The sequence below is a fragment of the Porites lutea genome, chromosome 6 (assembly GCF_958299795.1).
Source record: "Porites lutea chromosome 6, jaPorLute2.1, whole genome shotgun sequence".
NCBI classification, from domain to species: Eukaryota; Metazoa; Cnidaria; class Anthozoa; order Scleractinia; family Poritidae; genus Porites; species Porites lutea.
The window spans coordinates 31,470,124-31,495,521 of record NC_133206.1 but is presented as its reverse complement, the minus strand read 5'-3'; the positions used below and the strand labels follow the sequence as shown (position 1 = coordinate 31,495,521).

General features: G+C 42.4%; 3 protein-coding genes across 3 annotated transcripts; 1 reads left to right on the top strand and 2 right to left on the bottom strand.

Moving 5' to 3' along the window:
- Nucleotides 1-309: 309 nt before the first annotated feature.
- On the bottom strand, nucleotides 310-7,216 carry LOC140940983 (uncharacterized). The gene is made up of 2 exons (XM_073389940.1): nucleotides 7,106-7,216; nucleotides 310-1,793 (listed from the first exon to the last, which is right to left on the bottom strand). Exons 1-2 carry the CDS (start codon nucleotides 7,150-7,152, stop codon nucleotides 449-451), a joined length of 1,392 nt encoding a protein of 463 aa, XP_073246041.1. The 5' UTR covers nucleotides 7,153-7,216; the 3' UTR covers nucleotides 310-448.
- A 4,721-nt stretch (nucleotides 7,217-11,937) lies between these two features.
- On the top strand, nucleotides 11,938-15,103 carry LOC140940496 (microfibril-associated glycoprotein 4-like). The gene is made up of 3 exons (XM_073389474.1): nucleotides 11,938-12,303; nucleotides 13,697-14,074; nucleotides 14,624-15,103. The coding sequence occupies exons 1-3, from the start codon at nucleotides 12,039-12,041 to the stop codon at nucleotides 14,884-14,886; spliced, it is 906 nt and encodes a 301-aa protein (XP_073245575.1). The 5' UTR covers nucleotides 11,938-12,038; the 3' UTR covers nucleotides 14,887-15,103.
- A 2,377-nt stretch (nucleotides 15,104-17,480) lies between these two features.
- On the bottom strand, nucleotides 17,481-23,627 carry LOC140942178 (glutamate receptor ionotropic, NMDA 1-like). The gene is made up of 6 exons (XM_073391143.1): nucleotides 23,565-23,627; nucleotides 22,127-22,722; nucleotides 20,862-21,499; nucleotides 19,303-19,548; nucleotides 18,839-19,041; nucleotides 17,481-17,684 (listed from the first exon to the last, which is right to left on the bottom strand). The coding sequence occupies exons 1-6, from the start codon at nucleotides 23,625-23,627 to the stop codon at nucleotides 17,511-17,513; spliced, it is 1,920 nt and encodes a 639-aa protein (XP_073247244.1). The 3' UTR covers nucleotides 17,481-17,510.
- Nucleotides 23,628-25,398: the final 1,771 nt, after the last annotated feature.

Here is a 25,398-nt window from a genome sequence, read left to right as displayed (position 1 = left end):
ATGCGCGCCTCTATGCGAAATACGAAGCGCCAGTGGAGAAGGCAGGACTGAGAACTATATCCTTGATTATGCATTGCTAAAAGGAGAAATTCCTACATAAAAATACCCTGCTAGGAGGAAATGCAGTAGTATCTATGCAGAGTGTTCGTACACCTTTTTAATACCTCAGTTTAAATCTTTGCATCTGAGGGTAAGCCTCTCCCCTTCCAGTCTACACTGATGGTGTTCTTTACATTCCAACAAGTTTTTCGGATACTTTGACGATTTAACTTGCCATGAACACTTTTTTCTTGCGTTTGCTTCAAAACGGTTTCTTCCAGTGTTAAAACACACACACAAAAGCAACAACAACAACAAAAACAGAGCACCAAGTACACCGAGCTTGAGCAAAATTAAACCATTATTATAGCTTCAGTACTTGACCAAATACTCTAAGTTAGCTCAGTCTCTAGCTGCCCCCTCTGAACACCTTTGCCACCTCCATCATAAGTCTCATGGTTTGCTCTGAGCTTCTTTCCTCTCGCTCCCGGTCCATTCGTGTCATCTGCAGTAAAAATTCCCTGTCTCTCCGATCGCTTTCCTCCATGTACTCTTTAAGAAACTGAAGTGGCTTTTCTTTCTTGTCTTGCGCTGAGCCTCCTTCGTTGCCTTTCATTCTAGAATCTCTGTTTAAATGTGTTCCAAAGCTTTCTCCCGCGCGCGAAGAAGCCGCATTGTTATCACTCATGCTTAAACGCATATCCCCACCGTGGGTGGGAGGAACAGTACCGACACCACTTCCCCTGGGGTTATCTTGATTACTTGCAATACTACTTTTGAACACTTTTGCCATCTCCATCATCATTTTCATTGTTCGTTCGTAATTTCTTTCCTCTCTCTCGCGGTCCATCTGCGCCATCTGCAGCAAGAATTCCCTGTCTCGACGATCGCTTTCCTCCATATAACTCCTGAGAAACTGAATTGTAGAGTTATCATCGTCATCCGTCGGTGTCTTTTTCTTTCTTTTCCTAGGGGGTTCTTTTCTCTGTGGTGATTCCCTCTCCTCAGCTATTGCCTGATTAACCTCAATTCCTGTAATTCCAGTTTGCAGACCAGTGGTGGTATCAACGTTCAGCGCAGAGCTGGTTGGAATATTCACAACGACGATATCATCGCTTGTGCTGCTGTCTTCGTTGTCCCCGCCACCCGCTGACGCCTTCTCGCCCTCCTGGGTAACCGTACTCGGGTCACTCAACTCAGACCCTCCTCCCTGCACTTTCCCGAGCACTTGATCAAGTTCTTCAAAGTAGTCGCATTTTCTGTCATCCTCGCCGGTCTCGATCATTCGTTTCTTTGTCGTTCTGTAGTCAAACACTATGCTCTTCATGCGTCCCTTGCACTGTTGACCCGTCCGAAACGTTTCAAATCCACACTGCGCAAGTTTCTGGTTCAGCAACCGAGCGACTATGTCCCAAGCTTTGGCGTTCCTTTGTTGGCTAATATTTTGATGTTGCTCGGCCCAAAACCCGATAAGAAACCTAGTCTCAGCGTCGGACCAATTCGGAGAGCGGCCGGGCTTTATCGGCATTGCCGATATGAAAGAATCAGTACTTCTGGCAGGAGGCACATTGGACGCTGAGCTGCGTCCTTCAGAGGATAGGCTCGAGAAGGCGCTGAGAGATGTCGGGGAAGTGACTTTGCCTTGAGCCGTAGTGCCTCTATCACGCGAAAGCATCTCGGACCGAAAGAGAGGCTGCTGGTTCGATCCGTTGCTGTCAGTTCCCAAGGGAGATAATGCTGATGACGCAAACTGACTGCAATTGAACAATTCGAAGCAAAACTGAAGGTTATTATTTTATAAGGAACAGTTAACTGAACACGAGATTTTGGGCCCGTTTACATGGAGGTGGGGAGCCCAGGTGAGTAAGGTAACAGCCTTAAGAGGAGTAACCTGCCTGTCCATATAATCTCTTATATGGCCATCCCACCTATCATGTAAACGTGATCAAATTAAAATGAGAGATTATAAGGACAGGCGGGTTACCCCACCTAAGCGGGTTACCTCACCTACTTGGGGTCCCCCACCTTCAAGTAAACATGCCCTTAACGCATAACTTCCACGCGGCATGAAGCTTATTCTAGCCGTTCAGGTCGTTCAGATAGTGGGGACAGCGAAAAAAAAGTGAGGGTGGGGGTAGGGAGAGAGGGTGAGGAACACCTGTTAAACTTCGCTCGGTTTACGGTCCAGTCGCCCAAAACCAGAGTTGCGGTATATCACCCGAAATTTTTAGTCAAGTCACCCGAAATTTTATTTGTTCAGCAACATCCACGCATCTTAATTGCGCTTGTTTCGTTTCATCAAATCTTTAAGAAAAAGATATACTACTTACTTGACGTGCTTGTTTCGTTTCCTCAAGGCTAAAAGAACGAGATATGTTACACATTCATCTCGCTTGTTCCGTCTCTTCATCGGGTCCCGGAGGGGAGTACTTTAGGAATTTCTGGGTGGGGATGTGCCGCTGGGACCCTGGAACCCTTAACCTATACGAGAGCTAGTTCAGCTGAATTTTGCTACCCTATACTAGAGTAAACTCCCCAAATCCCCCCCTATCTTAGAGTAGCTGTTTTCCAGAAACTACTAAAGTCACTAGCACAGTAATCTAGCCAAAACAAAACCTCATATCACAATCTCTAGTCTAGATAAAATCTTCAACCAACTGATCAGATTCCTGAAAAATGATACCCTATTCTAGACCCAGATGTTCTGATTTATATACCCTATCCCAGAGTAACCTGCTTGAAAACCGTACCTTTCACAGCGGCACATACCTATATAGCCCATATATGGCAGTACCCCCCCGCCGGGCATCGGGTAAAGAACGGGATATGGTGCACGTTCATCCCGCATGTTCCGTCTCACCATAGCATCATTGCTTAAAGAACGAGACTTAATTATACAATTATCCCGCTTGTTTTGTCTCAATATCGCGTAAGGAACGAGATAAAAATTATACTACAAACACTCTTGTTACAAATTTCGGGCGACATGACTCTGGTTTCGGACGATATAACTTCGAGCGATTTCACCGATTGCCTCGCTCCTCACTCCCTCTTCCTTTTCCTCCGCTCTTTTCCTCCTCTCCATTTCACGCCCTTCTCCAGTATCTGAACGTCTTGAGCAAGCTACGCGGAATGTGCCGAATCGGGTACCGTGCCAAAAAGAGCACAACGCATCAATTATGACAAATTATGAAATTCCTGAATCGACGCGATGACAACTTAATGACCAAGCCATGACCTCGCAATCCAATGGGTTTAAAGCGTTTTAATCGTAATTTGTTTGCATAGGGGCTTTTAAGCCCAATGCCCCTGCATATGCTCTTAATTAACAAAACTTAACATATTTATAGAAGTGTTTAATACTATGGACACTCCCTTTAAAACACAACGTTGTGCAGTCAGCGCTTACCCTGATTAACCAGCGAGCGTGTCTACTCGTACAAGGTCGGATATATAATGGTAATTGAACTGAGTGGAGTGCAATTTGGTCTGAAATCATACGCGTGATTTCAAAATTGAACGAGCGCGCAGCGCGAGTTCTATTTGAAATCACAAGTATGATTTCAGACCAAAATTGCACGACACGAAGTTCAATTACCCTTTATTACATCCATTTTGAAATCGCAGAATTTAGTCAGTACTAATATTTTATTGATCGAGTAGCCGGTTTGTTAAAAAGCCGAAACAAAAAGGCTTTTACATCTCATTTTGTTTTCGAAACAGAAATGATGCGATATAGAACAAAAATGGTGCGATTTAAAACAGAAATGATGCGATTTAGAACATGAATGACGCGATTTGGAACAGATGCGATTTAGAGCAAAAAATGGTGCGATTTAGGAATAAATCACACTGCTGAGAGCCAATCAGATTGCACGGATAGCCAGTGATTTCAAAGTGGATGTAAAAAAAATACTAACTTATTTGTAAAATATGTTCTCGGTTCATAATAATTTGATTGAAACAAAAAAGAGAGCCAAGTGCTACTTTAGTTACTCAGAGTCTATTCTGGCAGAATAAAGGGAATTTACCTTTACTTCTCCCGTCTGGAGATTTACTGCTCCAGCAGTGGTTATAGACTGGCGTCTGAGTATCAAACGCACCAAAAAGTTTTCATAAAAAATAGGGTTACTACAAGGTATTAATAGCATAAAGTCTTCAAGATACAACTTGAACGCTCTGAATGCCGTATCCTTTCAAAAGAATGGCTTTTCCGTGAGCCGATTCCGACCAAGAGGGTGACAATGGGTTTTAATAATCGCCAGACTGCCTGAAAGCTCATCATCAAAAGGCTAAGTTTTCAAATAAGCCTGTCACCATTCACAAACAACTTTCCCTCCCTGCCATCCCCAGTCTCTTGTGGCACCAAAGGCAAAAGCTCGAAAAAGCGGCGGTGTGATCTCTTCACATGAGGATAATTTCACTAAAAGGATGACGCAACGGATGTTTCCTACATTTATCAATTACCGCAGATGTCTTAACGTCTATTTAACAGATCATCAAACTAGGAATCTAATTAACACATCACGACATTCAATAGTCAAAACTCTGTTTGGAAATCTCCCAGAAAATCTATATACTTCGTTCTGTAAACGCCTCTGAGAGGGATCTTCATGGAATTTATTTTCACCCTGGGCATGAACAACCAGTGTAGAGAAGGATACATAGTCACCCACCTGACCATCAATCCTTCACCGGAGTCGGAAGACCCTGGTGAGGTGTACAACCACACGTGGTTAGTCAAATATCACAAGTGTAGTGGTGGAAAATTTCCATATCGCCAAAAAAAAAAGGAAGATAAAACGATGAACTTGCCACTTCCAGAGACGACATCAGTATAACTTCTCTTCTTATCCATTCTCGAATACCGTTATTTTCGACAAAACAATCAAAGTCTATTCGAAACTGTGTCACTTTCGGAGTGAAACACGAGCCACGAAAATGACCGATTTTACACTTAGAACCGCCTTCAGCATTCTACGATACTTCGCGACACAATGCGTCGAGATAAGATTCCGATATACACCTTATTGAAATGAACCATTCTTTAACCGTTTTTCCCGGTGCTCAGAAGTTTTTTTTTTTTTCCTGGTGGCCAAAACATAATAAAACAAACTACAAAAAAGGAAAAAAAATGCAACTCGAAGTACAACTCGAACTCTAACTCGAACTCGGACTCGATGTCGAACTCGAGGTTTCAGGATACCCCATCTAGGGTCGGTTAAGTTTTAGTGGTTTCAACTGTCATCATGTCATTAAGTTGTCATCACGTCGATTCAGGAATTTCATAATTTGTCATAATTTATGCGTTGTGCTCTTTTTGGCACGGTACTCAATTCGGCACTGTAGCCTTCTTACCAGAAGACCTCGTAGGACTGGTCACTATGATATCACTGTTTATTTGAATACAGCGCGTGTGTAAATGTTCCCCTTTTTAAGGCAGTTCTTCAACATTTTTTATCCAGGTCACATAAAACTTGAACATAAAAGCATTGCACGCTTTTATTTATTGACAGCCGAACCTCTCGCTCCTTATCTAGTGACTACATTTTTGATTCTTCACTTATGTAATTGTGTTTATTTGTCTCTTTTTCTCTATCTGTCACATGTAAACGGAGCTGAGTGAAATAAATCTTCTTGTCTTGTCTTGTGTTGCCCTCTCCACGATGGCCGGCTTGGGGACAGAAGTGTAGCCTGCGCAGCAAGCGTTTCCGCGCGAGTTCGTCGAGAAAGTTGGGACGAGAGCAAAAAAAAAAAAAAGTAATGACGGGAATGACTTTTTTTGCTCCCGCTCTAACTTTTGGCGCAATAACTCGTCTGGAAACGCTTGCTACGCAGGCTAACAGAAGTGGAGAGGTGACCGTTAGTGGAGGTTCGACTGTATTTATTTATTGATTTATTGATTTATTTATTCACTCATTCTGTTCATCAACTTATGAAGGATTGTCCACTCTACCGGGGTCTATTTTCCCTACAAGGAGGTGTGAAGATGAATCATTCGCTACCTTAATCATAATTTTTTTCTTTTTTTTTTTGGACTACTTCAAAGTATCCATTCACCTGATCGCAGCTAGTGTTCAAGGAAAAATTCGTAATAAAAGGGAAAAAAAGATGCGTGAGAGTGTTGTTCATTTCAGCAATGGACACCACTGCAGTAAATTCGATCGATCCCCAAGTCTTTCAGGGTTTTAATTAGAAGTGATTCCACTTGCTTTGAAAATTCAACGTCCTCATTAAATTAACGCATTCTGGTTGTAGTTTTATACCGCCAATGGACTGTTATTTTCCAAAACGGTATCAGAAAACGAGAAAATTCATGTCATTGGTTAACAAGTCAGAAAACTCTGCCTCCTATCTGTCCTACAAATTAATGCATACGTCTTGTAGAAAATAAGTTCAAGTATAAAATCCCAACATATTAAATCGCTTCGAGGCCCCTCCACATGGGGCAATATTGAAACTGGAATAAATTCAAGTTCAGTTTTGTTACATGTAAATTCTCATGTGTGAACAAACACGTTGTTGTCACGTTCAGTGTCATGTTATATCTTTAAAAGCATCTTCACATGTCTTCAGGTAATTGTCGTTTTAAGATACTTCTGAAATCCTTTGAATTAAAGAAATAGAGGGAAACAAAACAGCGGAATTGATCCAGTTGTCCTCTTTTTGCAGAAAAAACCGGATACTATAAATAAAGTAGACTTACATATGCGAAATGGATTGGAAAATGCAGTGCAATCAACGCAATTTGAACCGAATAAAACATTTTCTGATTTTGAAGGGGAAATAAACCCCTACAAGTTCGTTTGACAAGCCAGCCTTTTTCTTTCGTCAAACCCGCGAAATGATCTCAAGCGTAGCTGGCCTGGACGAAGAAAAAAATCACATCTAAAACAAGTTTACAATGAAGACACAACAGCTTTCGTTCATTTCAATGTGGACATGTACACAAGCTGTGTTTGGATCCCCTTGCCGCTGTCAGATGATCTATTTGCCGCTTATTTCGCGCAAAATCGACAAGGACAAAATGTTATCGAATTGAAAGAGACTTAAAGATCATTCGTACCTGAAATGATCGAGGCTTGATAGCGAATTGCCCTCTGTTCTGTCCATGTTTGAACACAAGCGAAACGGGATACCAGTCAAATGCAAGACGCCACACAATGAAGCAGGCTTATCGAATACTGCCACTTGATTGGCTCAGACACAATAGGTAAAGAATTTGCAATTGAAAACCTGGTGTAGATTTACTCGAAGAGTTGAAAACGTCGCGTCTAGATTTGATTGCTACTTTCGCTTCGCTTAAAATTTGTTTGCAACCGCTGCCTGTCAGAGAGTCAGTCTGTCTACTCATAAGATCGGTTCTTTTATTCACGTACAAAAAAGTTTGAGTGCGAAACTGGACAACTGTAATCATAATATGGATTCAACTGTTGTCAATGTGAATACGGCTCAATTCTTTCTCAATGCTGTAGTCGCACTACAAGCCTCAAGGGCTACAAACCGCCAAGAAAAGCTTATAAGAAGACTTCGTGCGCTCAAGAAACGACGTCTTCGAACTCTGATGGCGTTACTCGCTTACTTCGAACAAGAAAGACGTAAAGCCGCCAAAGTCCAGCCGCCTGTTGCAGAAGGGCCACAAAAACGCGTTTGGGTTTTGCATAGGGATCAGTTCATGTTTGAGGAGCTTATTGCGGGTAACCTCCCGGACGAAACATGGCATCAGAACTTCCATGTCTCTAGGAAAACGTTTTTCAAGATTTGCGATGTAGTTCGATCCGAATTATCCCGGCAGGACACGAACATGCGGCCGTCTGTTTCGCTGGAGAAACGAGTTGCTGTCGCTTTGAATCGACTTGCCACTGGAAGCTGCTATACAGCTTGCGGCTTGGGCTATGGCCTTCCCAAATCAACCGCCAACGTGGTAAAGAATGAATTTTGCGACATTTTGAGGAGGAAAGCGGCAAATTACATCAAGTTTCCGAGAACCGAGGAGGAAACTAAAAAAGTCATGGGTGAATTCGAACATATTTCTTCTTTTCCCCAAGTGGTTGGAGCCCTGGATTCAACCCACCTAAAGATCATTGCACCCAAGCAAAATAAGTACGATTTTTTGGGCAAGAAAATATTTTACAGTGTTCTGGTGTTAGGGGTAGCTGACAGCAACTGTAAATTTATTCACGTCAGTGCCGGATGCCCAGGGTCCGTGACTCATTCACAGATGTTGCGTGACAGTGTGTTACAGCGTGACGTTGAAAATGGTGTTATTTTAAATGCACCAGTTCGAGTAATTAACGGAAGGGAGGTCAAGCCTCTCCTTGTTGGGAATCATTATTTCGACATGAGCCCCTGGCTAATGAAACCCTTTACAGAGCCACCAAATGTTACCTCAAGCCAGAGCACTTTCAACACTGCACTGAGCGCTGCAAGGGAAAAGATCATTCAGTCATTTGGGCTGTTAAGAGGTCGTTGGCGATGCCTTATGGAAACGCTCAAGGAGGACACACTGAGGGTTCCTACAACTGTTATTGCTTGCTGCGTTTTGCACAACTTGTGCATCGAGGAGGGGGACAATGCCCCAGTTGAGCCCGCAATCATACAGAATGATGTTGATGTTAATGTTGAAGACTCTAATGAGGGGCCAGTTGATGATGAAGATGGAATACTCCTGAGGGAGGCAATAAGTAACTACTTAGAGAGGCATAGCAATATTTATTAGTAGCAGAACTTATAAACAGCCCTGGAACTAAAGTCTTGAACTAAAACAAGCCAAATTTTGCTTTGGTAACCATGTATCCATATAAGTAATATTATTTAAAGCTAAATCTGGGACAAGCTCTAGCTGTTAAGGCTCTGTGACTCATGTGTGCATTTATCTACAGCTGGAACCTGTTAATGCAAACACTGCGGGAGGCCATAGAAAGTCTCCATATAAATGGGGCATCCAGGGAAAAAAACTGAGGATCAAAAGATCAGACGTTATTCACATACTCAAGACTTACCGCAGAAACACATTGTACAGCATTATAAACAACACTGCAGGAAAGTTCTGTTCAATAGCTTTTTTTAATGGTCTGCATGTACGATTTCATCCACATTTCCAAATATTAGAACCACAGAGAGCAACAGAGATCTCAGCAAGAATACCAGCCTGCCTTCTCATATATATCCAGTAAAAATTTTATGAGGAAATAAGGGATGAGCCTAGCCAGGTACGTAAAGCAGGCCTGTCCAACTATTAAACCTGGCTGAAACCTCAGTGTTATCATGACTCTAGTTTTGCTTTATGAGTGAATTTACCATTCCACCTTGTGATATTTTGTAACTTGAAAAAGATCACAATTTATATTTACTATATTAAAATATTAATTCTTGCTGTGGGAGGTATCTGCCATCTTTGTTTGGGGGCGGGGAAGGGGGAAGACCTATTTTTTTTCTTTTTTTTTTTTTCATTTAAAGAATTGTTCCTTTTTCTTTTGGGCTATCGTACCTTTTGACGATTAGAATTAATTCTCTGCCCATCTCTCCCATCAATTTACAGGGAAAAAGCCTGGAAAACGAGGTGGACTTGAAACCACACTCATTGAGGCTGTAAGGCCTTATCTGTATGGGCTGGATAATGAGGGGGGCAATCTCCCCCCAAAATGATCTGCAAATGAAATTTAACTTCTCTCAGCGTATCGTATCCTAAGGAGTAGGTTGTTTCTTAGGGTCAGGCCCTCACCTTCTACGCTTCTACTGTTTAGGAGCGTGAACGAATGCATGTTTGTGACTCACTATCAAACTGAGCTCCAATGGGCTAGATTTTTTTTAAGTATAGAGGGTCGTCTATCACCAGCAGAAAGAAAGTACCCCTCCCCCGCCGAAAAAAAAATTAATAATTGCAACCCCATACGAGTACACAAACCTAATGATGCAAGTACCGAAGCACGTACACAGAGTTGGCCGACGCAAAAGACCCATGTACGTATAAAATATAAGTACGTGTCGTAACTAAAAAAAAGATAAGCTCAAGTTAACGGATATACTTGAAAGGTGTAGAACAATCTAAGAACAGAACAGGTAGACGAGCTCGTTTCAGCAATTAATCCCATAAGTCCCAAGCGTGACCAATATCAATCTTCTCCTGACAAAAAACCTTTCCAAGGTTTTTCAACTTTTGACATGGACAAGTTAGGGGAAATCCGTCCACACCACTGGAATGAGCGCCTTAATATTATTGTAATTGCCAAATTTGAAAGTGATACGTACCGTATTTATTCGATTACCGCCCTGGGCGCTTATTAAATGTTTGGACCTTGAGAGTGGGCGCTTATTCGAGGCTTGGCACTTATCAAATTTTCATCATTTTCAGCAAGTGAAGTATGTTTATTTTGCAACAAAACAATAAATGCTAATAACAAAACGCGAAGAAGTAACAAAGCAAGATTTCTGTAAAATACTCTGAAGAAAACTCCGTCCTCGGGGAAGTCTCCTATTAGAATTTATTCACTCAAGTGGGTGGGGTGGGGGTGAGCGCTTATTTGAGTTTGATTGGGAGGAGGAGGGGGTGGGCACTTATTCGAGGCTGGACGCTTATTAACTTTTTCTGCCTTTTTGGATGGGCGCTTATTCGAGGTGGGCGCTAATTCGAGGTTGAGCTCTTATTCGAATAAATACGGTATTAAGCGAGCGAAGATATACCTCCGCAAAGTTGCGAATGTATGGTGGCGGGGGGGGGGGGGGCAAGTTCGTTTCCCCTCCCCCACACACACACACAAACCACCACCACTACCACCATACCAACGTCTGTAAAATTTCGCGACTTTGAGGAGCTAATCTTCGTTAGTTTTCAACAAATTACTTTCAAACCAGGCAATTTTATTAATCTTAAGGCGCTGTTTTCAGTGGTGTCAACAGATTTTCCCTAACTTGTCCATGTCAAAAGTTGAAAAAACCGCGAAAAGATCTGTAACAATCATAATCAAGTGAAAGGGCTACGAGAATTAATTAAATGATCGTCAAAAGAAAAATGCTTTGATCTTTTATCAAATTCTAATGACTTGTCAGTGGTGGATCCACGGGTGAGGCCCTGGGGGGCCCGCCCCTCCCTTATTTTTGGTTCAAACTGAGGCCCGAAGGGCTGAAAAAAAAATTTTAAGACCGCCCCCTCCCCCTTATCTCAGGGTCTGGATGACCGCCCCCTCCCCCCTTATCTGAGGGTCTGGATCCACCACTGCTTGTTCTTTAGAAATGTACGGGGATCAGTTTGGAGAATTTGTATGTGAATATTGGGGCTTAATTACACTTAACGGGTTGAATCAGGAAATACACGTCAAAATCTGCGCAAAACAAAGCACGTATGCAATGCCGCGCTGCACGTATTAAGACTTCGACACGTGCGCCTACGGAAAAACTACTTGGCGTGCAAAAATAATTGTTAATGAGATTTCGTTTGAAAACGTATACATTTCGATGCGTTTAGACCTTGTGTCCACATTGATAACGAATCGATTTGAAAACGCTCTTGAATCAAAACAAAAACGCATACAAATCGTGTCAGTATGGACGGTCGAATAACGCATCATAATGAAAACAACGACCGAAAATATCGCAGGAGCGTGTGTTCCTAGCATGTGCATAGAGTTCAACTTACATCACAACGTGCAATTCTATCGTTTTCGAACGTTTTACGCATCAACGCATCAAAACGGTAGCGTGGACGCGAATCGATCGATGCGCTTTCGATGACAATTAAAACGCATACTTTTGAAAACGCAAAAGTGTGGGCAGCAGGGCCCTAGTCACTGGTACGGGCATAGAAATCTTATTATAAAAATCCAATTCATGTATATCCGCACTAAAGAGAAAAAACAAATAAACAATTCCATCTAAGCTGCTCGAAGCACGTCACAACAGCCAAATAATCGCCTTACTAAAATCCTGTTTCAAGTTGGGTGTTCAATTGTATGAGAACGCAGTAGAACAGTTTCACTCGCATTTCACCGTCCTAGTCGAAAATGCATTTTGTCAAGGCAATATTCTCCTGTATCCTGCTGTTTCAAGTAGCATTTTGTACTGTTCCCCTGCCAACTAAGGCGCCGCCCCAGCAAAAACAAGTAACGAGCGGGGGATCTTCGTCAACAGGGTGCGGTAATGTTCACTTCAACAACTATTGTTCAGGACCAGACAAGGAGATCAAAGCTCAGCTTCTTGAAATACGGACTCAGCTGGCTGACATACAGCAGAAGGTCGACTCTTTGACTGGAAATAACCCCAATTCAGGCAAGTACAATAGAATCAACGCATTTTTCTGAGAGACAAGTAACCACGTCCTTGGGGATTTACCCAAAGGGAATCTTAGTTTTTGCGTAAAAATCATACGTTGAGCATCCCGGATTTCACAGGTTCAGGGCATGGGGCTCCCTCAAATTTGCGCATAGCCTTGGAGACAGTGTATCTCAGTGTATACTGTGCTTGTGCTTTTCAACGTCGAAATAACAATGATCCTATCTTCTCAGAAAAAAAAAAAGCGTGGATCATTTTACGTTTCTGTGAAACTGCCCACCTACCCCTCCCCTAAACCAACATTAACACTTAGTTCTTACTTAGGGCAAAATGTTGGCTTAGGGGAGGGGTAGGTGGGCAGTTTCACAGAAACGTAAAATGATCCAAAAGCTTCGTAATTCAAGACAGTCTTGGACTCTGGACTCCACGTTTGGATTCCGGATTCCAGGTGCTGGATCCCGGATTCCTTTTCAGTAAAAGTTGGATTCTGGATTCCAATCGTTAGCGGGATCCCGGATACCTACCGCTGAATTCCGGATTCAAAAGCTCAGGATTCTAGATTTTTGCAAGCAAAAATTTCTTAGCCTGTGTCGCAGACAATCTTAATAGCCGATATGGACTATACTGAGTTTTCTATTTAGTTCTCGAGTGACTAGTTCCGGATCCGGATTCGGATTATCTTACAAAGGCAGATTGACTGATGAGACCTTGTGAACTTCACTTAGACTGCAAAATGATAGGAATCTCAAGCTCAGACGTCCTGGGTACAAACGCGCACGAACCCCCTAGTCCTCAAAAACTCATCATCGTTCCCAGAGCTTCTCTTCTTTCCATAACCTGCACAAGCTAGAGCCTGGAGTCAATCACGTGCTTTGTTGTGTCGCTATGATGATCATCAGGGGCATCCAACGACTTTTTTTATCTAAAATAACGGTTCGAAGGAGTAAGTATTGCCTAGAAATTTCTAAAGTTCGAGAAAGGCAAAAAAATTTGGGGTAACTTTTCTAATAAATTTACAGCTACTCAAGTCCTCGAACTTTCAAATGGACCAACAGTTTTTAATGTGGAAACTTTTGAGTGTGACGAAAAAGCCACCTAAAGCTTTCGAGTCGACCAAACGTCCACTATAACATTGTAAAAGCAAATAGTTTTTAGGACAACTCAGGGCAACCATATGAGACGCTCCTAACGCTCCTGACGTATTCTCCTGCGGTCGTTAGGTCGTTGCCAGTTGGCAACCTCGTTCCCAGGTTCCATTCCTACTCGTCCCTCGGAGACAAGTAGGAGAGGACCCTGGGAACGAGGTTGACCAGTTGGGTGCTCCTCTACGTCTTCTTGGTTCATAACCGTTTTAATGGAGAAGTGATTGTTTTGCGATTCTTTATTACAGTAAAGAAGAACTGCGCTGAACTGTACAAATCTGGCCAAAGAACCAGTGGAGTTTACGCAATTGACCCTGATGGTTCAGGCGCCTTTGATGTTTTCTGTGATCAAAAAGCCGCTGGTGGAGGTTGGACCGTGATCCAAAAAAGATTGGACGGTTCAGTTGACTTTCAGCGAGGATGGAATGACTACAAGCGCGGATTTGGTAGCTTGAATGGCGAGTTTTGGCTCGGACTCGACAAGATGAATCGCTTGACAAAAACAAAAAGTCGACTTCGCGTGGAGCTCGAAGACACGAAAGGAATTACTGCTTATGCTGAATATGATTTCTTTGCCGTGGCAAGTGAGAGAGCTTTGTACAAAATGAGCCTTGGAAATTATTACGGTGAGTGATAATGATAAAAACAAGTGAACTTCGGCAAATAAAAGACATCCTAAAAGCCTTTATCATGCGTAGTGTGTTAGGACATTTTACAAAATGCACTAACGCTGTCATGTATACCAAAAATGTGGGGGGGGGGGGGGGGGAGCTACTTCCAAAACTACTGCAAAAGCTGTTAAAGAGCCTTAGATCACAGTGTGCTGAGAGGAATCAGCGTGGAGAAGCCACTGTTCCGTAATTTGCGAAGCCATTCCATTCGATTTTTTCACTGATCCCGGAAATGTTAACCCTGATCAAAAGAAACTGTTAGCAATCCGGCACTCCGTTTATAGTGACACGCGGCCGACCCCATAACATCTCGCCGCAAACATCGCACTCGAGAAAAAATCTCTGTCACCTAGAGTAGCACTTCGCCTTACTCAGCTAGGAAATTTGCAGATGTGATCAATATTCCAATATGCGCACCAATATTGCGGGGTCGGTGCTGAGGGCGGGGGTAACGCCCTTTTTAGGGTCACTGCATGCGTACATTTTTCTTTCTTTCTTTTCTAGGGACTGCTGGAGATTCTTTGGGTTATCACGCTGGATCTGCGTTTTCAACTAAAGATCGCGACAACGATAAAATCTCAGCCAACTGTGCTGTGAACTACAAAGGAGGATGGTGGTTCAACGGCTGTGTGACCGCTAGTCTTAATGGCTTCTACTATCATGGACAGCACTCATCTAACCATGATGGTATTAACTGGCGCGCGTGGAAAGGTCAAAAATACTCGGCTAAAAGAGCTGAGATGAAGATCAGACCAGTGGATTTCTAAAGCTTACTGAAGATGTGTTTGCATTTGTAATGCTCATTAAGGCAGTACTGTGATAAAATTGATTATCTTTAATTATCTTTAAAAAACTACCAAAAGCTTTCAGTTAGCCAGCATGCACCTCTTAAACTCAGACAACGTTCTGAAAGCAGGAGTTAATGCGGAGAGCGGAGAAAATCTGCCATTGCCAGATGTGTAGTTTAAAATACTGCAAAACATACTTTGGCATCCTTTATTGAACACGTGACATGTGATACGTGACACGTCAACTGACCATACTGCAGAAAAAGCAAGATAATATTAAGCTCGCCCCATGTGAGACAACCCTGATTCCTGAATCCTTGGGTAACCTGGAACCCTGGGCTTTGGGATCAGGAATCCAGCTCAAAGCGTCTTGAATCCCGCTAACGATTGTAATCCGGAATCCAAGTTCCACGGACAAGGAATCCTAAATCCAGTACGTAAAATCCAGAGTCCACTGCGTGGAACCCGGAATTCACAGCGTGGAATTCGGAATCCAAGCCTCTCTTGGATTTCTTTACATGGGGCGAATAAAGGGGCACGATGACGTGAAACGTCCTAATGGGAGTGTACACATAGCAAAGATGACTTAAGTGGACAAACGACAAACAAAATTATATTGACTTGCACGTGGTCCAAATTTGCAACGCCAGTTCGTAATGAATGAGTTAATTGGTCATATCTATTCGAAATGAATCGAAAGCTCGCGCGACATGTAGCGGCTAAGAAAACAGGCTATCTAACTGATTGAGTTAAAATGATGCGTCTTCTGGAGTCAAACTCGCATTATGGAAACCGCTTGTTAGATACAAAGCTTTGAATTGAGCATTCGAGGTTCTTTCATCGGCGGAAACACCATCCCTCTGTCTACCCGGCATCCTCGACTGTAGCTGTTCCAAGTCAATTGGTGCATTAATCGAATTGTGTTGATATTCATTCACAGGTTCTATACACTCCACCTTGACACAACTCCGTTTTTGCATTATTGTAGAATTACTCAAAGTTATCAGATGTTCTTCGCCTTTTCTCAGGTTGAATAAAAAACGCACACATACTTTTCCAGCAAGTCCTAGGTACTGACCATTTCGTGCCAAAATGAAAATGATGATCACTTCCACAAACAATGCTGAAAAGCAAACCGCTACAGCTACAGATACCGCCAGGAAAAGTCCAGATAAGTTGACGATACTCAGGTCTTTGGCGGCAGAGCTGGAGCATTTTTTCTTATCGAAATACACTTTTTCAATCCTCTGAAAACTTCCGTTAGTTTTCATCCCAGTGACAACTCGGTTGATGTCCTCAAGCCAGGGAGAACCTTTTGGGACGGAAAATGCCACGCCATGGGTGTAAAAGTCAGGACCAGCTGGGCTGTACCTGCATCCTGGAATGGTATGGGCGACTTCATGCAAAGACAAGTAATCCCCGACCAATCCTTGAATTTCACTGCCAGGTGGAAGTCAAATCGGCTTACCATTAGTTGCTAGCTAGTCTGAGTGTCAAACATTTCTGGGGGGAGGGGGAGTAGGGTAATAGGGCAGCTGAATAGGGGGGACCGAGACATTCTCTCCCCTTCCCTAACCCCTAAGTAAGGCCTGATACTCAGGCTAGTTGCTACAACTTGTTAAGTGCTGTTCAGTGCTTAGTAAAACACTGTGTTGAACTTGCGTTTCCACAAGGTCCTATAGTCGGCGGGCAGTCTACTCATATTTTAACCTCAAGCATATAACAGCCCACGTAAAGGGGCTACCCTACTAGCAAAGCGGCTTTTTTCTCTAGTTCGCAGAGCGACACGAGAGTAGAAATCCACCACTGTAGAAACAATGGAACCGAAATGCGTCTCACAATTGTTTATGGGATCGTTACTGGAGACGCGCCTGTCAGTTATTAGGGACTTTAAGATCCAACGACGCGACAGCAACGAGAACGTCGCCTAAAATGTGAATTTGCGTTCCTTCAGTCTCAATAGCGATTATTCCTACCCACTTACTTTGCCAAATGTAGGCGAATCCACCTGAAGCTGAATTTCAAGGGACCATAGGCAAATTTAGAAAGAGAAATAAAATTTCGTCTTTGCTTGTTTATGTCCTCCATAAAACGCAAAAGTAGGCATTTTCACGTCGCAGTCGTGCAAAAACAGGAAAGAAATCTACAAAAAAGCGTGATGCACGTTCAAAGTTAATGTTTTGCTTATTAAACCATTTGGTTTTTTTGACGTTCTCGTTGCCGTCCGCGTCGTTGGATCTTAAAGTCCCTATTAGGGAGCTTAAGCAACGACGACGGCGTTTTTTTCTTTTTTTCTTATCCTGAACTTTGATAAAGTCCTTCAGAATTCAATTTCAAAATTTGACAACATTTGACGAATTAAACGAGATGAAATAAGCGCGATAAAGCTTGACACAGCGCGAAATCACTTTTTAAGTAAAGTTTCGTAGCCGTCGCCGTCCTCGTTGCTTAAGCTTCCCATTGTGTTGTCTCAGTGGATCAGAGCCGATTCCTTTTATTCTACTATGCAACTATTTGGTCCTTAACTTCCTCATAACATTCACTTCACCTTGGGAATGTGAGTATAAAATTAGCTTATTGCTTGATATTGTAATGAGACTAGCTTACCCTTTGTTAAGTTTGTCTATTCCTTCATCAAATGTTTTCACTTTTACGCTGTTGTTATAAAGTTGGCGAAATTCATGGTGAATGTTAATCCTAAAATACATTTCAGTAAAGGAACCTTGCAGGATACCAATTGGGAATCCATTTGGCGGATGAAGAGATGGGTCCCTTAGCTGAAAGGCAATTAACGTACAACATTATATATCTCCCGGTTAGTTCTTCTCAACCATCAACCTTTGACCAAATTTGAAAGGCGTTTGCTAATATCAGTAGTATAGGGCGTACCGCTTACTCCGTTTTTTGCGCCGGAATCTTATTAGCTTGTAGAGGAAGACATTAGCGCTGATGACGTCAGCGTTGTAGGTATTAACTATATCTTTACAAGAAAAAGACACTCAGACAGTATCCAGACACTACTAAATTAGGAAACGAGGGCAGCCTTCGCCTACTCCCTAGGCCTCATTATTTTGCGCAGTCAATTCGTTTCGGGTCACGTGGTCCGAGAGAAGAAAAGAGTTCGCTTCGGATGTTTTACCGAAGTGAATTGACCGAGAAGGCCTGGGAAAACGCCCTACAAATAACAAACAAGATGACCATATTGGTGCCCCCAATAGTTAACCATAGCCGGAAATCGAAGGGCTTCAACCACGAAAACCAATGAACACCTTGAATTACATATATTGAACATAATCAGTTACTAATAGTTGACATAAGTTAGGCGATGTTAGTTGTTATTTTGCGCAGTCAATTCGTTTCGGGTCACGTGGTCCGAAAGAAGAAAAGAGTTCGCTTCGGATGTTTCACCGAAGTGAATTGACCGAGAAGGCCTGGGAAAACGCCCTACAGGGACTAGGCAAGTGCAGCCTACGTTTTACCAGCTGAGCGAGGAGGATAAGTTCAAACGAGAATAAGGATCCGATTTACAACCTCGCTTACAGAAGCAATTAATTTTTTTTGTCAAAACCATGAAAACAGAGTTTGGGAAGTTCAGAAAGTGCAGAGCGACCGTCTCGGCCGGGGACTTTTCCCTTTCTGGGAGGAACGCCTTGGGACAAAACTACTTACAAAGGAAGTTACCCTAAAAATGTAGCTTGTTCCAGGTGTTCAGATAGTGGAGGGTAGAACGAAATGGGAAGCAGAGGAAAAGAGGAGGAAAAGAGGATAGGGGGCGAGTAGGGACACTTACGTTCCCTCTCCCCCTACTCTCCGCCCCCATCAATGTTTTTTTCCCGCTCAAATTTTCTTCGCGTTGCCCACACTATCTGACCGCCTGGAACAGGCTACTAAAGATGTCTTTCAAAGTACCTGGTGACTACCAAAAGCATACCTTTGGGTCTTTTATACCTTCAATAGGTAGCAAAAAGTTGTCCTGTACCAAGAAAGCCATCAAGTTCGCCGAATAAGAGTTGATAAGAATCAGTACCACGAATGCAAACACGGATGACACCAATCTCGCACTTAAGCTGCGAGGCGTTTTCGCCGCCCCTATCTCTTTGCCAAAGGCCACTCCCCATACATAGCTCATGGAATCTAGCACACAAGAGAAACATATTACCAAACAATCATACAGAATGCAGGAACAAGTGCCATGATTCTTGCTTAGAGGTAAACCATCTGGCACTTTTGACGACCACTTTGGTCGTTTTCGTTCAATATGGAATGTAGTCTCCTTCGCAGCCGTTATTAGGGTCGTCACTTGTCACGCACGGGGAGGAGCGTTGCGTGACGAGTGACGACCCTAATAACGGCTGCGAAGGAGACTATATGGAATGGCGATGCAACCTCATTAGCTTTCAGTTTTAAGCGTTTGGGTTTGTAAGCAGCAAATCGTATTTTGAATTAATGAAGGATTAACTGATTGGCACCTACCCAACAAGGTCAAACCATCTTCGTCACTCTCCTTGAAAAAATGATAATGTCCTCGTGGACTCTTTCTATCGAGCCACCAAATAACAAGCAAGATGACCATATTGGTGCCCCCAATAGTTAACCATAGCCGGAAATCGAAGGGCTTCAACCACGAAAACCAATGAACACCTTGAATTACATATATTGAACATAATCAGTTACTAATAGTTGACATAAGTTAGGCGATGTTAGTTGTTGAATCCGTAATTTGGGTCATCCTCTTTCGCTGGGCTTTTATGTTAGAAAACTGGAGAGACCCCTCCTATGCAATTACAATTACAATTACAATCAACTAAACTTATATCGCGCAATTTTCCATGGAGCATGATCAAATGCGCTTTACAATAAGTTAATTAAGCTATATCCTTTGGGTGGCGCCTTTCTGTAACATAGTAAAAACCCTTGAATGCAGAGGTCCACTCAACGCGTAAATAAAACCGACCGGTTCTTTCTTGCGGGATCTCTAACGTAGAGATGCTAATGCCAGACGTCACTTGAACTGGGAATTAAAACAAAACTGACTTTCGTAGCCAAAATATTGGCCTCAAATAAATCAGCCCTTTGCCGTATTGCCAGCCTTGCGTTCAATTTTGTTTTTTTTTTTTGCTGTGACATGTTATGATGTCATAGATCAGGTGACTTGCGCTGTGCTCGTTTTGCTATGCGTACCTTTATAGTTGCGTTTGAGTCACCAGTTGAGTATTAAGTTAATCTCCTACCTACTATCGTGTCCAGATTCCTGAAAATTTCGAAATGCAGGCAAATCTTGCTTGTGAAATCTGAAATCGAGGGAGGTTTTGCTTGTGGAATCCGGAATCGTGGCCTTTGGAATCGGAATTCAACTAAAGAAATCCGGAATCCCGCAAACGATTGGAATCTGGATTCAAGTTCCTCTGACAAGGAATTCGGAATCCACAGCGGAGAATCTAGAATCCAAGACTGTCTTGGATTACCTAACATGGTCTTACACTGGGCGACATGTTGGGAGACGTACAACTCAAAGAGCATCATATTAAAGAGATTAATGGTTTCATCACAGTTATAGCCTCAATTTCTGGTTAGCCTGTGAGCAAGTTCTCCGGGGCGCTCTGATTAGCCGGCGGGGCGGGAAAAGGAAGGAGAGCTTGCAACTACGTCTCTGGAATTTGAATATCTGCACCGAAAAAGTCGATGCGAAATGCTGATTGGCGGAGATGGCATTAGTAATGACTTCATTACCCATGGCACGTGTTTTTCAATGTTTGTTTAGAGCCACAGGGGAACTGGAGGTGAAATTCAGATTGCAGACACGTTGTTGCAAACTCTCCTTCTTTTTCCCGCCCCACTGCGAGATCAGAGCGCCTCGGAGAGCTTGCTCGCAGGCTATTTCCGGTAGGTTCTCTAAAAAGTTTATTCAAGTGTCAGTAAACAAGGAAAACAAAACGAAGTCTTTTTCATCTCACCTGGTCCAATATCCCTTTTCTCCACAATTACGTTCAGAGCAAGGGGTAAGTAAGACCAAGAAAATTCGATGTACTCGGCTCGTTTTCCGCTCAAAGACAAACCAAGGGCCAGATCCCCCATACCTAGAACCAATTCCCGGACAATTCCGTTCCACTTTCCTGTCTTTTCATCAAAGATACCATAGAATCCATCAGCAACGAAGTAAATTTCCGGAACAAATTGCAGTTCGCGCTGAAGTATTTTTAATAACTCTATAGAGAATCCGAAGCAGCACAAGGTTTTGTTGCTTGATGCGGTTTTGTTGTAACAGATGTGTTCCCTTTCCATACACTTTAGTTCCTTGTCATATGTTTCTATACGCTCTGCGGCCATTACCCAGGGAGGATTAAAAACTACAGGAACTCGCAGAATGGGCCTATAAGGTTCCAGGAGTGGAAACTGGATTTGTCCATTTGGAGCCTTGAAGGGCGCTATAGCGATTTCTGAATACGTGCTGAGACCAATAGTGGTCCAGTGTTTTACACCATGGAGATCTTGCTCTAGATGTGAAATGTCCATCGTGGCGAAATGCCCTTTTCGCATAGTAAGATTCTCGAAAATGGAGGTTTTTCCCTGGAAAAAGGTGTTTCTTGTCATCCTAGAGGAATTGAAGTAACAATTTTTAGCTACTCTAATTCTGAGATAACTACTTTTTGGGGGGGGGGGGTGGTGGTGGGAACAGTATACAATACAAATACAGTAATGAAATAAGTAGCATTTTCCAGTTGGTTGTAATATGAAGTGTGGAGTTGCAATGGTCAGTTTCATTTCGCTAAGTCTTGTAATAGATTTATAGCTTGCCAAACTACGCATGGGTAAATCCCCTTGAAAACGTCACATGACCATGATGCAAACATTCTTTCCAAGGCAGCACACACGGAGCCTATGGTTTTTTATGCTCAAGCCTGAAGCCCCGAAGTTGGGGGAAAAAATCGGTGAAACTCAGAACGCTAATTGGCCGCTTTAGAATTGGGGAGAAGGGAGCTGGAGCCGAGATGCGTCCCGCAATTGTTTCTGGGATCGTGATTGGGAATTTACCTGTCAGCTATTGGCCAGTTTTTTCCCCTGTCCCTAGTAACAGTCCCAGAAGTCTTTGCGAACGTTAACTCGGCCCAGTTTTCCTTTCGACTCTTAAGTGTGGAATCTCTGGAGCAAATAAGAAACCGATACGTGTGAAGGAAACTCTACAAGGAGTGAAGAAAACTGAACACATTATAAAACTTACTGCTTAAAAGCACGCTGCAGGGCCTTAGAGTCCTTTTTTATCGACTGGTGATTAATTATCTCGTTGTTACCAGACGTCTCTATTGCAGCTGCTGCCGACAATGCAATCAGGTTAACAGCGTCGTACAGTGCATGCACCATATAATCACGGTTAAGAGTAGTCCACGGAGATATTTTCACAGATCCAGCAGGAAGATTCATTATCGATACCCCAAAGGTAGTAATGTCCGTTAGCAGCCAAGAGGGTCGAGAATTTTTGACGCCCAGCATTTCAAGCAACTGGAATATCTCATCATTGCGGGAATCCCGGAAGTGGACAATCACTACGTCACTTTCATTTGTTATGATTTCTTTTAACATGGATTTGAGTTCGGTACCATTTTCCCAGCATCTAGGTACCCAAACGGTGTGCAAAATATCCCATTTTTCTTTTTTTATATACTCGAGCATTTCGCCCGCGAACACAGTTCCTTCGTAATCAGCGGACAATACCAAGCTGAGTATGCGCCATCCCATTTTCTTCATGACGTCTTTTATAGTGCTTGCGTAGTCAATCATTGACGGAGAAGCTATTCTTGTAATGCTAACAGGACGTTCCTGATGTATAATTTCAAAATAAATAGGTTTAATAATAATAGCAGTTATCGGATTTAGCTTTAGTATAGCCTGAATTCATAATTATGCACATCGAGGAGGGTGTTATCAACCTTGGCTTTCTCCCTCTCCCCATTTTTTCTTTCCATTTCATTTCTTAGGGTGATTTCAAGCTTATCAGATGCAAGAAACGTACCGTTTGGTCTCTTTTCAGTTAAATGGCTGCTATTTTTGCTGGGGACGTTTTCGAAAACAATGCTAGTTATATAAAGAAGCCAATAGCCAAAAATGTTATTTACATACTTAGCTGCGACATGGCCGGAGGCAACCTAGTATTTACTAGTTGTTTAGTAAGACCCTGAAAAGATGCCAAGAGTTTAATTATCCACCTGTTCTGGAATTTCCCTGAAATAAATATTTTTCGGACAGCAATTTGCAATATTTCTTTTGGAGTTCAGGTGATACGATACAACTGGCCCATACTTTCTTTGTTAAAAACTTAAATTTTTACGTCTCACAAAGGTGGGAAAAGCCAGTGTGCTTTTGGCTAGATGATATATTTTTAGTTGCAAGCACAAAACTGAGGAGATGCCAAATCAGTTACAGTAGAAAACATTCATCAGATTACGAACAGCTAAAAATTTGAAGAAAAAAATCAGTAAAACATCACCACAGGAATGCAAAAAGAACTTGAACAAAAGTGGCATACTTAACCTTCCTTTGTTCCTGTTTTGTAACGCTAACAATGAAATGTATATAATCCATTTATGTAATATTGTACGTGTGTCTGAACAATGAAGTTTTCAACGACCTTGAAAGAAAAGCTTTTTAGCAAGTGATCTTACCTGACTAAACGGATTTGCTTTCGTTTGAAACAGTCCCACAGTAACAATATTAGATCCTTCCATTAACGATGACAAAAAAATCTCCTGATTTGAAATTTGAACAAAGATAGCCGAACGCAAAGATACCGTTATGTTGAAGACGAGATCTTGATCCAGGGTAAAAATGCTCCTGATCGCTTCGTTATATGATACCGTTCTGAGATTTACTTGAATTTTGCCTTCGCCGTTTTTCAGTGATATATTTCCGTTTCCGAGGTGAAAAAGTCCCGTAGCTTCTTGTACTATTGATCTCGTCTCTGTATCGTTATTTTTAACGAAAATATTCACATCGACCTGATAACTTGTAAGCGGATTGCAAACAGGCAATACGGTTAGAATGAGGTACAGTATTAAGGGACGTGCCATAGTAAGCTCTGGGCAACATAGGCAAATCAGCGTTAGGCTACTGGCAGAGATGATGCAGCAGTAGAAAACGAACTTTTGTTGGCTATTATGACATCTCACAGGCAGAAATAACTGTAATTAATTAAGAATCTTATGACGCCTGCTGATGGTAAGTAAAGATCCGAACAGTTTAGCTTCCCAGCGCAGCTGGAGAAAATGAAGTGACATTGGGGCAAATGAATGTTGTCGAGATAATGTGGCGCCATTAACTTATGCCTTGAAGGTATTTACAGTCTGAATTATTGTCTAAAACAAGTGTTTCAAAAAAACATTGAGACTATTTTGGGTGAAGATAAATACTCGTGTTAAATTCCCGGCGGGTGGTCAGATTGTTAACTGTACCAAGGATGATGTTTACCCTTTTCCCCGGGCAACTAGAAGCCCTAAAATTTAATTGGTTCACCCCAAGACATGACAGGTGTTCAGAGCTCAGTAAGGAGCTAAGAAAAGTAAGAATTCTATGCGAAAAAAAAAATCATTTTAGTCGACAGTAGATCCTATAGAGCGTTTCACTCACGTGGACAGCAGCTATGTAAATTTATTGGAACAAAAGAAAGTTTTACAGAGGAGAAAGGTTCAACTTCCAGGGGAATGGTTTAGGACAACATGGCCACCGTTTCATTGTTTAGGGACTCCAATATGGCGGACGTCACGTCATGTGGAAACGCCGACATGATTGCTGAACTGGTCGATCATTGAACGTCATGTTCGGGTTTTAATGGTGTCACAAAACGATTCTTATGAACTTGATTGAGAATTCATTCTTTTTCTTGATGGTATAAACTCTGTTGTACACTTTTTTCAGGAGCCGTTCACCATATAAAAAGGTTCGATGATCTTCACTGATCAACAGCTATCCTCGTTATGGAATGTCCTAAACGCACGTGACAACTGTTCCCGTGACATACACGTAATAAATTTTGCACACGGGGGTAAGCTAACCGGGACAAAATAGGGAGCTTAAGCAACGACAACAGCGACGTCAACTAGAAAAAAGCAATAGTGATTGGCAAAACAACCACTTTTCACGTGCATCACTCATTTTTGTACATTTCTTTGCCGTCACTGCACGACTACGATCTCGAGACTACGACGTGAAAGTGCCTAACTTCACGCTTTGTGGAGGACGTGAACACAAGACAATGACTTTCTTTTTCTTTCCCTGAACTTCGATACAGTCTTTCAGAATTCAACTCCAGAAAAGATTGCCAACATTTGACAAATTGAACCGAGATGGAATAAGCGCGATAAAGTTTGATGCAGCGCGACTTCATTTTTTTAGTGACGTTTTCGTAGCCGTCACCGTCGTTGTTGCTTCAATAAGCTTCCTACTGCTCAAGGAAAAACTCACAAGAAGAACGGGAGACCCCAAGGTACTAAAGTTTTGACG